Source organism: Eschrichtius robustus, chromosome 1 (assembly GCF_028021215.1).
Source record: "Eschrichtius robustus isolate mEscRob2 chromosome 1, mEscRob2.pri, whole genome shotgun sequence".
Lineage (NCBI taxonomy): Eukaryota > Metazoa > Chordata > Mammalia > Artiodactyla > Eschrichtiidae > Eschrichtius > Eschrichtius robustus.
The window spans coordinates 194,447,606-194,463,952 of NC_090824.1; the positions used below are offsets into that span (position 1 = coordinate 194,447,606).

At 37.3% G+C, this 16,347-nt stretch overlaps 1 protein-coding gene across 3 annotated transcripts in view; it reads right to left on the reverse strand.

Moving 5' to 3' along the window:
- The window catches only part of MINDY3 (MINDY lysine 48 deubiquitinase 3), an 89,177-nt gene that overhangs the window by 44,642 nt on the left and 28,188 nt on the right, over window positions 1–16,347 (reverse strand). For all 3 annotated transcript variants that reach the window (XM_068561970.1, XM_068561980.1, XM_068561974.1), the window contains 2 exons: window positions 7,306–7,376; window positions 2,098–2,178 (listed from right to left, as the gene is read on the reverse strand). In XM_068561970.1, coding sequence (XP_068418071.1) covers window positions 2,098–2,178; window positions 7,306–7,376 — 152 coding nt within the window. The remainder of the gene's footprint in view (window positions 1–2,097; window positions 2,179–7,305; window positions 7,377–16,347) is intronic.

A 16,347-nucleotide genomic window follows, 5' to 3' on the forward strand; every position in this document is an offset into this window, starting at 1 on the left:
TTTCTATAATCACTTTATGTGTGTGTGCACTTTCCTATCAGGATTATTAGTAGCTTCAAGGATGCAAATACATGAAGACAGATTTAAAAACCTTGACTGACGTCCACGGTGTACGCTGAGTGTGTTTTGTCAGGTCCACAACTGGTGTGGCAGGGTTTTTAAAGTTTTTCTATGTACTTCATGGCTCAATTCCACTTTTCAATGCAGTGGCTGAGGCCTACGGATAAGAAGATGAAAGAGAGAGTCCCTGCCCCACACAAGGCTCACTGCTGACCACGGGCCACGCAAAGAAAGGCGCAGGAAGTAGCAACGGTGCATCATGTGATAAATGCAACAGCACAATGGACCCACTGCTATGGGAACAACAAAGAATACCAGGACAGGTAGGTAAGGAGTGTCTACTCCACAGAAAGGCGGGTATCGTTCACTCCCATGACTCTCTCAACATACCTAACATTTCGATGTTTGAAAACAAAATGTCTGCATATTTACATAGCGCAAGTGACACTGTTCCTTCTATTAACCTCCCGCGAAACCTCTTCTGCTGTTTTGACAACAAAATCATTCCTTAAATATCAATCATAAAATTTAAGGTTTAAAATATTTTTATCTTACTATCTTTTATATTTGACACATATAGTTTGATAGAATTTATTAGTTTTCCTAATGTTAAAGAATAGGGTTGGTGATAAAAATAATAATTGGCTTGAAAATACATTTCTGTATGTGAATTGGAACTGATTTCCTTTTCTGGAAATTTATAACACTTGACACTAAAATGAGTCAAATGATGAAATCCTCAGGCAGGAATCAGTTGTTTAGGTTCTGTCGTTTACATTTGCTTTTAACTTCTTCCTCTCTACTTCAGGAGGAAAATATATAGCAAAAGCTGTCAGACGAAATGTAACCAATCAGTACGGTCTGTACTCTTACAGTTGTATTTTATAGCTTTCCCTGTTTAAGGAAAGGTAAGTATGTATCTTTCACTAAATCCACTAGCTGGACGTTTGCCAGCACAATAAAAATGAATACAGTAATAAATAATGAAATAGATCCACAAAACTTAGCACTGTCAGTTCAGTCTTTGGTACAATTTATACAATTCATATACTTCTTACAGACACAAATAAAGTACTCTAACAAGTACAAGCTGAAAAAGCACGTTGAGTAATCAGGAAAGTGCAACAGAATTAAGAAACGTCAAAAATATAATTATATATTTTCTTCCTTTAGTCCAACATCTAGCAACTCTACGTAGGCGTACCAGAAATGTTTAGTAAATGCAGAATAATGAAAACGGCAATGATGATGGTGACAACAGCTAAGATTTGCTGGGCATTTAACTTGTACTAGGTACTGCTAATTGTTTAATATTTAAGCCTGACAACAGTCCTAAGAGCAAGGCACTATTATTAATCCCTATTTTAAAGACATGGGGGAAGAGGCTGCCCCGTGTTAGGAAGTGGCATGGCTGGGATTCTAACTTCAAGGTTCTTAACCACTCGACTGTGGAAAAAGAAATATTATAAAGGCTGGGATTTAGCAACAGTTTTGTTGCAAGAATTTTATAACAAACATATGCAAATGTATTTAATCTATTTCAATACTGTAATATTGTATCTACTAAAACTGTAGGAAATATTCCATCCTGAAAGAGCAACTGACTTCTATACCACTGAACTATTAATAGATTTTCAAATGCTTTTTCCTAGATGTTATAACTAAAACTGTTTTATGTCGCGTAAGTTAGATTTTTATCCTCTCTACAAAAGAGTAACCCAAAACATTTAATTTCAATGATTTTCACCATAACACAAATGATTTCTGAAAAAAATCAAAAGCCAAAGTTCTAAAGTTGGAAAAGATAAAGAAATTATAACTAAATCATGACTGATTTTACTGAAATGATTCCAAAACCAAAGCAGTACAACAGTATGTCCTTTAGTATTAATTTTTTAGATTTTGAAACAATCCACTTCACAGTGGGAATACACTGAAGTCTGTACAAAGATCCAAACTAAACATGGACTTATATTACTTGTTTGCCTGATGTCATACTAACAAAAAAAACCAAAAAAAATCCTGCTATAAGCATACCTTGGCAAAAAATACGGTGAGGTGAGTTTCACTGCCAACAATCCAAATAGGGAATTTTGGAGATTTCAAGTAAGAACCAACCTAGAACAAATGTAGCAAAATAAATAAACAAATGAAAATTTTATACTGCCTGTTAAATACCTGCCAACGAATATCTGAAGCATAACTGAAGTGTCTAATTCATATTTAACGGGAATAATGGATTGTGCCAGAATGCCTTACCCATAATGGTCAAATGCTAAGTGTAAAAATGCATGTTATAAAGACTGTCAGGGCTAAGTTTGTACTGCACCTTTCCACTAGAAGAATAACACAGATTTAACACAGCTAAAAAGAATTAGTTTAGCTCTAACAATCATTCTCAGGTTTCACTAAAGATCCTAGATAAAATGACCACTTCTAGAATTTCAGCTTGGTATCTCAAACCCTAAAACTATAAACTTGACAACAATTACTTTATCAGGAAAATAATTATAAATTAACAAGTGAGTAGATATATGAATAAATAAGGGGAAAAACCTTAAGAACATTCTGTCTCCAAAGAACCTGGGGCAACACAGTAATCTCTCTAAAGCAAAACACACACTCCCAAACATTTAAGAATATAAAAGAATCCTGTCATTTGATTCTTCATGATAGGAAGTAAATTCAAAGTTTTACAGTATTACGTCTCTTTAAAATACGCAAGAAGTTATACTTTATAGCCTGCCTTCGAGGTTATATATTTAATATAAAAATGACAGTACCCAAAATTTGAGAGTATCATTTTTTTGTGCGTGACAGAGGAAAAAAAAAGCTTAAAATTCAACAGACTTGTGAAACCCGACCATGTTCACATTAACCATCCACACTCTTAGATGGACAAAGACTGACTGCAAAACAACTAACCTTACCAATCACATTTGCTGACTTTTCTTTTCTCACACAGACTCCCTAGAACGGGAGAATTCCAAGTGGCTGCCCGCAGCGGTCAGGGCCAACTGTTCGCCCCTAAGCAGCCAAAAGCCCTGCTCTGGTACCCGGCTTTCAACCACCCTTTCGACCTGCCTGCTATCATGAGGAGGGAAGTGGGAAAGAGGCAGGTACTCTTTTGTATTCGGGATCGTAAAGCTAGTATCTCTGACCTGCGATGGGAGGGATGAGCGCTGTGCTAACGGCAGTGGTGACCCAGCAGAGGAGGAAGGATGGTTTGCGGACAACAGAAAAGTGTTAGCAGCAAAAGGACAAAGACACAGGAGAAGCTCTGGGCACAGTTCAGAGTGAAGGGATTTTAGAGGTGTTCAGTGCAAGGCCTTCCACTTTACATAAGGAAGCTGCGAACTCCGCAGGACCTGTGCTTGGCCTCAATTCAGACAGCTAACTAGTACAGAGCTGGGGTTAAAGCTCAGGTTGTATAACTCCTCATGTGGCAGCTTTCTATTACATCACGCTGCCTCTTGTGGTGAAAAGTTTAGGTGCTGTTTAACTTCTCTTTTCGAAAAAGTGTGTGTGTATATATATGTGTGTGAGTTTAAGGTAGAAGTAAAACATGAGGATAAAATGACAAACAGTGGGATCAAAGGGTAAATGAGTGCCGAGCTCACAAAGTGTTTGTAATAAGGAAAATAAATAAAAGGCAGCATAAATGGAGCAACCACTTTGGAAAACAGCTTGACAGTTCCTCCAAAAGCTACGTACATAATTACCATATGACCAAGTAATTTCATTCCTGGGTATACACTCAAGACAAATAAAAACATGCTCACAAAAGACTTATACATTAATGTTCACAGCAGTATTATGCATAATAGCCAAAAATCAGAAACAAGCCAAATGTCCATCAACTGATAAATAGAAAAATGAAACTGATATAAACTGATATATCATACAATAGAATATTATTTGGTCATACAAAGGAATGAAGTACTCATACATGTTAAAACATGAATGAACACTGAGAACATTATGCTAAGTGAAAGAAGCCAGACACTAAAGGCCACATACTGCAGGATTCCATTTAAATGAAATGTCCAAAACAGGCAAAACTGCAGAGACAGAAAGTTGCCAGGGGCTGGGGAGGAAGGAGGAGGTGACAGCTAAAGGGTTTAGAGCAGCGGTCCCCAACCTTTCTGGCACCAGGGAGCGGTTACGTGGAAGACAGTTTTTTCCATGGACCGGGGCTGCAGGGCAGTGGTGGGGGGCGGGGGGGTGGGGCGGGTGGCTCAGGCGGTAATGCGAGCGATGGGGAGCAGCGGGGAGCCGCAGATGAAGCCTCGCTCGCTCTTCCGCCCGCCCGCCCGCCGCTTACTTCCTGCCGTGCGGCCTGGGGGTTGGGGACCCCTGGTTTACAGGATCTTTTTGGAGCGAGTAAAACATACTGAAATTAGATAGTGGTCATGATGGCACAGCCCTATGAATGTACGAAAAACCACTCAATAACAAACTTTAAAATGGTGAATTTTATGCATGAGTTATATATGAGTTTTTTAAAAGGTGCACAGCCAAAAGCACTCAAGTCACCTTTTATCTCGCGCGCGCACGCATACAGGGGCAGGAGAGGGAAAGAGAGAGAGAGAGAGACCTAGAGAGCCAGTGAGAGAGACTGTTTCATTTGTCTTAATGAACATATATGATCAAAATGATATGAAAATGTTAATTTCAATTCTAAAGGCCAATTTGCTACACTACCAAAGAACAGGGAGATGTTCAGATTCACACAACTAATTACAAACACAATTATTCCCTTAACGCCATTTCTCTAAATGTCTGATGATAAGTGAACGTATATATATTTTCAGAAGGATATCTACAGTTATATACAGATGAGCACCAGAGTGTAAGAGAGAGTGTTTTTTTGTTTTTGTTTTGTTTCTTTAACGCTGTCTTAACTCAGCTTTGAGGCCCTGACTGGGGGCTGGTCAATTCCCTTAAAAAAGACAGCTCGTAAGTAAGTCCAAACCCCAGCCACCTCCCAACATGTCTCCCCACCCCAGGCCACTCTGCATGGCCCTAATCGCTCTGGAGCCAGGCCCCAGACAACAAGGGACAACGCCCAAGCCCAGAGCTCACCCAGACTATTCAAACCAGCCAGGTCACAGGGAGCCCAGGCAACCCAGCTAACTCCATCCCAATTTCCGCACGTAAGCTGCTCCCTAGGGCTGCAGCTGTTGCCTTGTCCCCAGGTATAATTCTCTTCTTGGCCCTGCCTGGTAGCATTCTCTTGTTTGGAGCTGTAGGTCACAGAGTTCTGCCTTTCATCTATCTGAGTATCAGCGTGCTGTATCCCACCATTAAAAATATCTTTAAACCTAGAAAACACCATAGTTACTCCTAGAACACTACAGCAGTAACACTAGGTTGGCACTAGAGCAATAATACTGGAGTAACAGGAGAATATACGGCAGCTAATGACTTCCCACTAAGATCTAGGGGATAAAACAGACATTCCTCTGTTCTAACAGTTACAGAAAAGCAAATGCACATATTTTGAAAATTACAATTCTGGTGAAATTGTCTGCTCATTCATTCAACAAATATTGACTGGGCATCTAATATGTACCCAGAAAGACAATGTGCCTGCCTTCAAAGAGTTTATATGCCATTAGGGACAACAGAAAAACAAATTCAAGATTAGAAAAAGATAACTAAATCAATAAAAAAGATCATTGCAAAGTGATTATTCTTATGAAATAATGTGAAAAAGAGTCACTGAGGGAATGGTCCAGGAAAGGGTCTTCGAGGCACAGTCTGAAGTAGAGTCTGAAGGAGAGAGTGAGCCGTCCATTTAAGAGCTGGAGTATTCCAGGCAGATATGAAGGAAGTACGAAGGCTCATCAGGCAGGAAAGGGCCTGGCGTGTATGAAAAACTGACAGGAGACCAGCAATGGCGAGAGTGCAACGCAACTCCGCAAGGACAGACAGAATCCAGACCATCAGGGCCTTAAGGCCACAGGGTGAAGATTTCAAAATATACCATCTTCACACCCTATCTGCCTGCAAACCACACACCACACACTTTTTAGAAAACAGCTTCACTGATGTATCTTTGACATACAAAAATTGTATGTATTTAAGGTGCACAACTTGATACTTTGATATATGTATACACCGTAAAAAGATCACCACAATCAAGCTAAGTAACAAATCCATCGTCTCTATGTGGTTACCATTTTTTAATGTGCACACACACTTTTAGGAATGTGAACGTCTGTGGGTGTGTTGGGGAGGAGGAGACGCAGTTTGATTCTCTGGTCGCTAGGCTGCCTCAGAATAGCTTTAACTTGTGTAATTAAAGTCACTGAAAATATGAGTTGCTACTGTTTGACTGTACAATTACTACTAATGAATAAGGGCAGGATGACACCTATTTGATTATCATATCCGTGTCACCCCTGTCCAAGTGTTGTCATGAAAGAGGAATGCTGTCTGGTAAAAAAGAAAGGGAGGGAAGGAAGGAAGAAAGGAAAAAAGAAAGAAAGGCACTGTTATTGTTACTAAAAATAATCACCACCAGAACCACTGCTATGGAACCACCATTCTAAAATGGAAAAGAATATGAGATCTACTTCTTTCTTTCCCCAAAATCAGCACATCTTATTAAGCGCAAATCATTAACGATTTAAACTCCATCTAAAACTATTTGGAATATCCAATAGTTATTTCAGTTTGTGCAGGAAAGCTATGAAATATATATCAAAAAACGAGAGTTTCATGGCAGTTCCTAATTCTAGCACACGTGTTAAAGAGTTTAATGCCGTGAAATGCTTGGATTTTGTTTTTTAGTGCGAAATCAGTTTTCAGATGAAAAAGACAAGTTAGAATTTCAGGCATTTAGCAAATTCTTTTTCTTTGCCTGATAAAGTATTATCAGTTGTTTCAGCTAAGCATACTGTTAGTGAGGAACAAACACGGCATTCCTTCCCCTCAGTTTACCCAAAACTATATTTATATTCGATGATGGATATCTGTTTTTATAAATTATTTCATGCTGGGTTCTGCCCCCGACCCTCAAAAAGGAACAAGCCTCAAAAAATAAGGAGACTCAGCATGGTCAGCCAGCTTAACTCCATCCTTGATAAGCCTGTCAGTTCAGGAAGGGAGGTCAGAAAAGAACTGAGAGTACACACTGTCAGTAGTAAGCTAAAATATGTTGTCACGGGAGAAAAATGCTCTCTGCAACAGTGGACATGTGAATAAAAACCATTCAAAGTACCTTAAAAATCAACTTACCTTACAGTATCTCAACGCTTCCATTAGTGTTAAGAATCCTACAGCTGCTTGTTCATGTATACCAAGAAGTTCTGCAACAAAAAAGTTAGCATTGCATTAGCATATAAATCTGAGAAGCACTTCAATGTAAATATATATGTACACATATATATATTCTACACCAGAACTTTTTCTTTTACCCAAAACTTTAAAGCCCAGCATATAGTTATTAAGAGTTCACATCAAGTCATCATGACAGTACTACTCACTATAAAATACCATTAAATTAGGTAGTGGGTAATGTGATCCTTCAGATGCACATTAAATATATTTATAAAACTTTATATTCAACGTTAACTTTTGATGGACATTTGATACCATTCCTCTCTTCTATAAACAAACACAAGCAGCATGCTTAAGACTGGGGAAATAAAGATGAACAGAACACAGTAACTGCTTTACAAAGGCTAAGAGCTTATCAAAGGAGACAGATGGAAAACCCTGTGCTCTCTGTTTACATGAACACACACATCTTACAGTAGTATTAAAGCATCTGCTTACTGTGTTAGGGAAGGTGTACACAAGTGGTAACATCTGAGTTGAATCTTGTAGCATATGTAGGAATTTTCCAGGCCAAGAAGAGGATAAGAAGAAAATTCAAAGCAGAAGAAATGGCAAAGAAGTATGATAAATCAATGTATCTTCCTTGAAAGGAAGGAATGTATCTTCCTTGAAACCTTCCTTAAAGGTTTCTAGCCTGGGGAACCTGATAAATGGTGATTAACTAAGAGAAAGAATTAAGAAGAAGTAGGTTCTAAAGTGGCGTGAAGAGAGAACATGAGTTTGGTTTTAGACAAGCTAGGATTGAGGCGCCATTAGGACTTCCAGCTAGAGAACCACTATAATAGTAATTTGGGTCCACACATATTTCTAAAAAGCATGTTTTTTTCCGGTTAAAAATTATGTCCACTGTAAACACAGTGTATATATAACTCTACATCCTTTTTACCATCTGGTTATAGATCATCCATTTTCCTATTAGGATATTACGTTTTTCTTATCAATTAATGTAATAATATCAACTTATTTGCTTTTGTTGTAAATATTTTACTGTGTATCCTGAAGTACAACATCCAGATGGTGTAAACCAAGAACTTGTTGTTTAAGCTTTAAGATTTGTAAATTCAAAATTAATAGAAGGCACGTATATATATAGTTTGTATTTTTTCACAAACTTCTTACAGGCAGAGAAGACACAGCAATAGTTCCCAGATTTTGGGTGCGATCCTTAGGGATGCCTAAGTCCCTTTTAGAGACGACATGAAACCGAAATGATTTACATGAGAAGACGTTAATTGTCTTTTTCACTCTTACTCTCTTGTGAGTGTATAGTGGGGTTTTCCAGAGGCTAACGGATACGTTATTTCCCAACAGACTGAATCTATAAACAGATTATGAGAATCCAGCTGTCTGCTAATAAAACTAGACATTAAAGGGACTGGCAAAATTTTAAAACAATGTCACTCTTCTTACTAAATTTTTTTCTTATTTGGGAAGATAGCTTAATTAAAAATATTTATATTTAAAGTAATTTTAAAATGAATACATCTTTTAAAATTTCTGTCTTAATTTTTAACAAAAAACCCAGTGATTATTATTTTCTTATAAACCAAATAAGCGAAAGCTTCTTGGGATCCTCACTATATTTAATAGTGTAAAGGTCATGAGACCAAAAAAATCTGAGAATCGTCGAATTATAGCATTCAAAGGAAAAAGAGGAAGTGAGGGTGAGCAGCCCAAATAGGCAGAGATGGTACTCCACAGCCTTTCAAATTGTTTCCTCCTCTTCCTTCCGAAATGTAAGCAGCACTAAATATTTTCAAGTTCAAAGAATACATGTTAAGAAACATTTTCACACTTTAATTTCTAAAATCAGTTACCACCACCTAGTGTTACAACTTGATACTACATCATCTATTTCCTTAGAATTGTAAACAAATGTCTAGACTAGTATATTTATAATAATATCATGCTACTGAATATAGCAAATCAGCTGTTCATAATTCTTGAATAATGAATTGTTCAGATTAGGTCGGTAATCACATGTGTAGGTATGTTGTTTGAATGGTAGCATTTTTAAAATGTGTTAACTCCTATTTCCTTGAACAGGACATGTACTTACAACTTTTATCTTCTTTTGATGGCTAAAGTGCATCATTAAGAATATTTATTATTGTACAAAGTTGTAATTATAGTGAGGATATACTATCCTCATATTAAAACTTACAGAATTTAGTTATAAGAGACTTAATAAGTCTCAAAGAAGTCCGCTTACATTTGCAGAAAATTCTAATAATCATGTCATTACCTTTCAGAATTTTCTAACTTCGTTTTCTTAGCCTAGCGTTTAAGACTAATCCTGGTGAGTGTCTATCAACCCTGCTGTTCAGTCAGTGGCACTGTACCGAAATGCAGAGTTTCATATTCCTGAGTTTGCTTTTTTATACCCTTCTCCTCCACTCCCAACTACCACTTCTCACTACTGTCAGGGTGTCTACAGAGGTCCTTCTTGGGCCTTTCAAACTTGACGCTGACTTGGAAAGCAGAAAACTGCACTACATTTATTTAACAAACATGCCCTGGGTGCCAAGTATGGAAAAGAACAATGCTAAGCACAGTGCAGGAATACAAAGGTACCACTGGGAATATGAAGACGAAGAAGCAAAGAGCCTCTCTGCAAACCAGGTATCTGATGAGGGGTTAATATCCACAATATATAAGGAACTCCTACATCTCAGCTGCAAAAGACCAAATCACCCAGAAAGCAAAACAAGACGCCAACACAAAAAAATCTGGGCAAAGGACTTAGACATTTCCCTAAAGGATACACAAAACGGCCAACGGTATATGGAAAGATGCTGAACATCACTGATCGTCAGAGAGGTGCAAACTGAAACCACAATGTTAGGCTAAGCATTCTCAAGAACACAAAAGATAAATGCTGGGGAGGGTGAGTAGAATCTGAATCCTTGTACACTGTTGGTGGGGATCTAAAACGGAAAACAGGATGGAGGGTCCTCAAAAAATTAAAAATAGAACCACCGTACGATCCAACAGTTCCACTTCGGTGTATTTAGTCCAAAAGAATGAAATCAGGATCTCAAAGAGATATCTGCATTCCCATGCTCACTGCAGCGCTGTTCACAATAGCTGAGAAGCTGAAACAACCTAAATGTCTAGCAACAAATAAATGGATAAAGAAACTGCGCAATATCCATACAATGGAATATTATTCAGGCTTACAAAAGAAGGAAATCTTATTATATGTGCACATGTATGAACCTCGAGGACCTTATGCTAAGTGACATATGCCAGTCACAGGAGGAGAAATACTGCATGATTCCACTTAGACGAGGTTTCTAAAATAGTCAAACTCATAGAAGCCAAGAGTACAATGGTGGTTGCCAGGAGCTGGGAGGAGGAGGAGATAGGGAGCTGCTATTCCACAGACAGAAAGTTTCAGTTACGTAAGATGAATAAGTCGTAAAGATCTGCTGCACAATCTTGTACCTATAGTTAATACCATACTTAAAAATTCGTTACAGGATAGATCTCATGTTAAATGTTCTTGCTACAGTTAAAAAAATTCAACCCCTCCCCCACCCCCCCACCAAAAAAACCAAAGTAGAATGTGGTAAGTGCCATGAAGGCAAAGTGCTCAGAGGCAGGATGGATGACCTGCAGCTGTGGGAATCAGGAAGTGCCCCGGGGAAGGGAGGGCCCATGAAGTGCGAGCTGAAGGACTGGACAAGCACAGATTCGAGGGATACAGGTCTTCAGGCACAGGGAGGGGCATGAACAAAGAAATGAAAGCAAGCAGCATGATTCTGTTCAAGCACAGGTTCATGATGGCTGAAAAATTAAGCTGGGGTGAGATTATGTAGGGTCCTTGAGTAAGTAAGGTAAAGAATCTATAGTTAAAAATATGGAAAAAAAAAAAAAAAAAGGACTTTAAGGACGTTAGAATACCTCAAATAAAAAACAATAAAATACAGAAAAAGGCTTGGTTGTCTCACTTATAGGTAAAGGTACATGCAATTTGAGCCATAAACTTTGTGAAATCTATTTTTAAAGTGAGGAGCTTTTTAAAACCCCCTTATTAGCTGTCTGTCATATTCCTGAGAAGTCAGGTTGCTAGAGAGTTGGCATCTAGCCAGGGTTGCCAGATCTAGCAAATAAAAACACAAGATGTCCAGTTAAATATAAATTTCAGATACAAAATATAATTTTTCAGTATAAGTATATTCCAAATACTGAATGGGACATACACTAAAAATGATTGTTTATTTGAAATTCAAATTTAAACGGGAGTCCTGCATTTTGTCTGGCAACTTAGTTCCAGCTAACTTAATATATTTTTACAACTAATAGAATTTGGAGAAAAGGAGCACTTCTGATCTTTCCTCACATAAATTCTGATAAACCAAATACGTTTCAAATTTGTATAGCACCTGGCCACTAATTGCAATTCACATTAATTACTTAAAAATATGAAAATTTTAGGGCTTCCCTGGTGGCGCAGTGGTTGAGAATCTGCCTGCCAATGCAGGGGACACGGGTTCGAGCCCTGGTCTGGGAAGATCTCACATGCCGCGGAGCAACTAGGCCCGTGAGCCACAGCTACTGAGCCTGCGCGTCTGGAGCCTGTGCTCCGCAACAAGAGAGGCCGCGATAGTGAGAGGCTCGTGCACCGCGATGAAGAGTGGCCCCCGCTCGCCGCAACTAGAGAAAGCCCTCGCACAGAAACGAAGACCCAACACAGCCATAAATAAATAAATAATAAATAAATAAACCCAAAGTTAAAAAAAAAAAAAAATGAAAATTTCAAAATGATCTTAATCTTCAGAGTTTAGATTCTCTTACTGTCTATGTATCATGAGTCTATCAGCTTTCAATTAACTATGCCTGGAAGGACTGCCATAGTGATTTCTATCAAAAGAAAAACGAAACGAAGAATGTGGGTTTCTGATTTATAAGACCTGACTCTATTTCAATCCCATAAAATGAAGAAAACATTAAAATAAAAATAATCATCAAATAAACATACGAAAGCAATAAATGTACAATACATAAAAAAAAGAGAGGGTACGCAAATGCTGAGGGATTTGTTTAAGAAAGAAAGGAGGCCATGGGAAGACTGATCTATGGGAAAATAAAATCAAAGAAAACCTCAGCTCAAAATACAGCCAACAGTAAAAATGAAGATATCTGGCAGGTTAATAGGGGCCAGACCACAAAAGGATTTTAAGACCTTGCTAAGAAGTTTGGATTTTCTTTTAAGTGCATGGGGAAGCCAGCTATTGAATGGTTTTAAGTGAGAGAATATCATGATCTGATTTAGTGTTTAAAATACCAGGCTAGTTACTGTGAAGGACTGAGGCGTGGGCAAGAATGAATTCAGTGATTAGTTCTATTGCAGTTTTATTTGTACTCTATGGCAGAAGCAAAAGCTAGTTTTAACAACTGAGGTAGAATAATGTACATGAATTCAAGAACTATATGATCAACAATATATACTTTCATTTAAAGATATAAAAAACTATCTAGATGGGAAGACCTAATATTGTAAAGATGTCAGTTCTCTAAAATAATATACAAATTTACTGTAACCTCAAGCAAAATGTTTATAGAGATTTCTTAAAACTAGAAATTAAAAAGCTGGAAAAGCATTTAATTGGAATAGATAGTATGGAAAGGACCATGATAAATTTGAAAAAGTACAATATTAGGGAATGTGCTAATAAATATCAAAGTGTATTATGTAACTATGTAATGGTGTAGTTTTGGCAGAAGAACTCACAAACAGATTAGTGGAATAGAAGACTCCAAAAAATGACTCATACCTATGGGAAAATCTGTTATTTGATAAAGCAGGTGTTTCGTATCTGTGGAGAATTGACTGGAATTAGGATATTAGGAAATTCTTTGGGAAAAAGTAAAAAGGTAGATCCCTACTTCATACCACTCATAAATAAATAATCAGATGGATTAATGAGCTAAACACTTAAAAAAAAATAACGTCTACAAAAGCATTTTAAGAAAATACTAGAGTATTGGTTTTAATCTTGGGTAGGAGAAACATAAAACAGATACAAGGAAAAAATTTAAAAACAAAAGCCATAACGGAAGAGATCAAATGATTTAATCTCATAAAAATGAAAAGCTTTGGTATATAAAAGATACCAGTGGCAAAGTTAAAGGAGACAGAAAAGGCTGAGAGAAAATATTTGCAACACAGATTTAACACACAAAGAACAAAGAATTTATAAAGCATCCCTAGAAATTGTAAATAAAAGAAAATAAATAACCTCTCCCCTGAAAATGCCAAAAGATAGAAAGAGACAATTCCCAGAAGAAGAAACCCTGCAAGTTGAGAAACATATGAAAAGATGATCAAGTGCAGCCTCACTAGGAATCAGAGAAACGTGAATCAAAATAGGCTACCAGGTGTCAATAAACTGATGGACAAAATATTAAAGAGGGAGAGCTCTGAGTGTTGGCCAGTATGCAGAAAAACAGGGAACTCTCCTACATGCTGGAAGCATAAGTTTATACTTCTCTAGTTGGTAAAGCAAATTTTAGAAGGTAATTTGGCATTATTTATCAAAGTTTAACAGGTGTTCCTTAAAAGGTTAAGTAAACACAGAATTATCATATGACCCAGGATTTTCACTCCTGGGAAGAGGCTAAAGAAAAATAAAAACATATTCTCACAAACATTTGTACATAAATCTTCCTAACCACATTACTCATCACAACCAAGTGGAAACAAGCCAAATGTCCATCAACTGATGAACGAAAAAAGAAAATGTGGTATAAACCATACAATGAAATATTGTTCAATAAAATTGAGTGCTGGTACATGCTAAAACATGGATGAACCTTGAAAACATTATGCTAAGTGAAATAAGCTGGTACAGAAGACCAGATATTGAAGACATGAGTCTGTTACCAGAAATGTCCAGAACAGGCAAACCTACAGAGACAGGAAGTAGATTAATGGCTGCTAAGGGTTTTGGGGAAGTGACTGCTAATGGGTTCAAGGCTTATTGCGGAGATAATACAAACGAACGTTCTAAAATTGATGTGGTGATGGCTGTGCAACACTTAAGAACACACTAAAACCAGTGGCTTGCACATTTTAAATGGGAGACGTGTAAGGTATGTGAATTACATCTCAATAATCCATTTAGTTAAAAAAAAAAAAACAAAAAAAAACCCAGAAGCCTAAATTTTTTTTAACATACGTTCTGCTTTTAGGAATCTATCCTACAGGAATACTTGAATTTGAACAGAGAGATATATACAAAAATGTTCATTGCAGAATTGTTTGTAACAGCCCAAAATGGTAGTACCATCTAAACGTTCATAAAAAATAAACTAGGGGCAAAAGACAAACTGGGGAAAAAATGTTTACTACGTATATGACAGATCAAGCATTGATATCCTTTACAAATAAAGGTGAGAAAACTGCCCATTTATCTTTCATTGAAACTTCTTGGCCTTTCCTGGATAAACACGTAATGTCCATTTTCTTTCCCACCGCCAGATTGATGATTATTGCTAGGAAAAAGCCTAATTATAAGCTTTACTGGTTAGATCCACTCTAAATAATTCTACGTAACCTCATCTCAGCTCTTAATTCTGATTGCACTTTTAAAAACTTCTTTCATAATCCATCTTTATATTCCTTCTTAAAGCAGTTGATTCAAACTCTTTCTCTCCTTTATATGCCTCTAACTTTCTCTGTCCACTCATTCTCAGCTACTTCAAACTCTCAAGAGTTCTCCCAATTCAAATCTTGCATATTTCAAAATGCCTTTTTCTTTCCTCAACACATTCTTTCTTCCCGTTTTAGAAGAACTGTGCATCTTTCCAAGGTCACTGTTACTCTTGACTCCATTTACTATCTCTTCTATTAAAAGCAGTTCCCTTCCTAACAAACAATTTAGGTGACTTCCATCCCTTAAAACAATACCTGTGTATACCATCTCTTGGCCTTATTTTGACCAGGCAATGAACTCCTGTTTCCATCCTTTCACCAGCAAAGTTTCCTTGCTTACACTGCTAAAATACTGACTCCCTATGATACGGCTTCTATCTCAACTGCTCTTTTAAAGGAAAGAGCTAAATTGCTCTTTTAATTGCTAAATTCATACATAGCCTACTCCTAGCCCTCATTCACCTTGATTGAGAGATACAGCACAGCTCATTCACTAACTCTGTATCATGGACAAAAATCTTTGGATTAAATTCTCAATCTCAGCTTCTCTCTATAAATGAGGCAAATAACTACCTCTCAGGGCTACTGTGAAACTTAATAAAATAAACTTCGTCCACATCATCCTACATATTTATTTTCACACTGAAGACTCTGTTAAGTATAGTTTAAGAGGCTGTATATATCATGATGATTAAGTATGCTGGTTGCAGGGAACCAGACTACTGTGGTTGAAATCCCAACTCTGCTGTTTACTAAACTGTATGGATGAAGCAAGATACTTAATTTGGTGCCTTACTTTCCTTTATTCTATGACCTTCATAGAGTAGTTATAAGAACGAAGTGAGAAAATGGGAAAAAAAAAAAAAAAAAGACAGTCATTAAATACTAAGAACAGAGCTTGGCATTGTTAAAATACTGTTTGTCACTGCTGCATAATGGGCATTCTTAACAATCGTCAACAGTTGTAACTGCTCTTGAAAGAAAATGAAATACTTGAGGAAAAGGATTGTTTTCTGTCACCAAAACATACACAGTGACTTAAAGCTGACTTCCCATGATGTTTCTTTCACGTGTTCATTTATTCATAAACTTTATTTGAAAACCTATTGGTTATTTGTACCTTACCCTCATCTGTCTAGTTCATAGCTGAATTCTACAAATTCTACTTTCCCACAGGCTCTTTCACAGAGGAAGAGTGGTCCAGGAGGAGAATGTGCTACGGGGGACTGAGCGCAGGCCTTGGCTGTGGTCAAAAGCTGTGTATGCCTGCCGTTGGACAC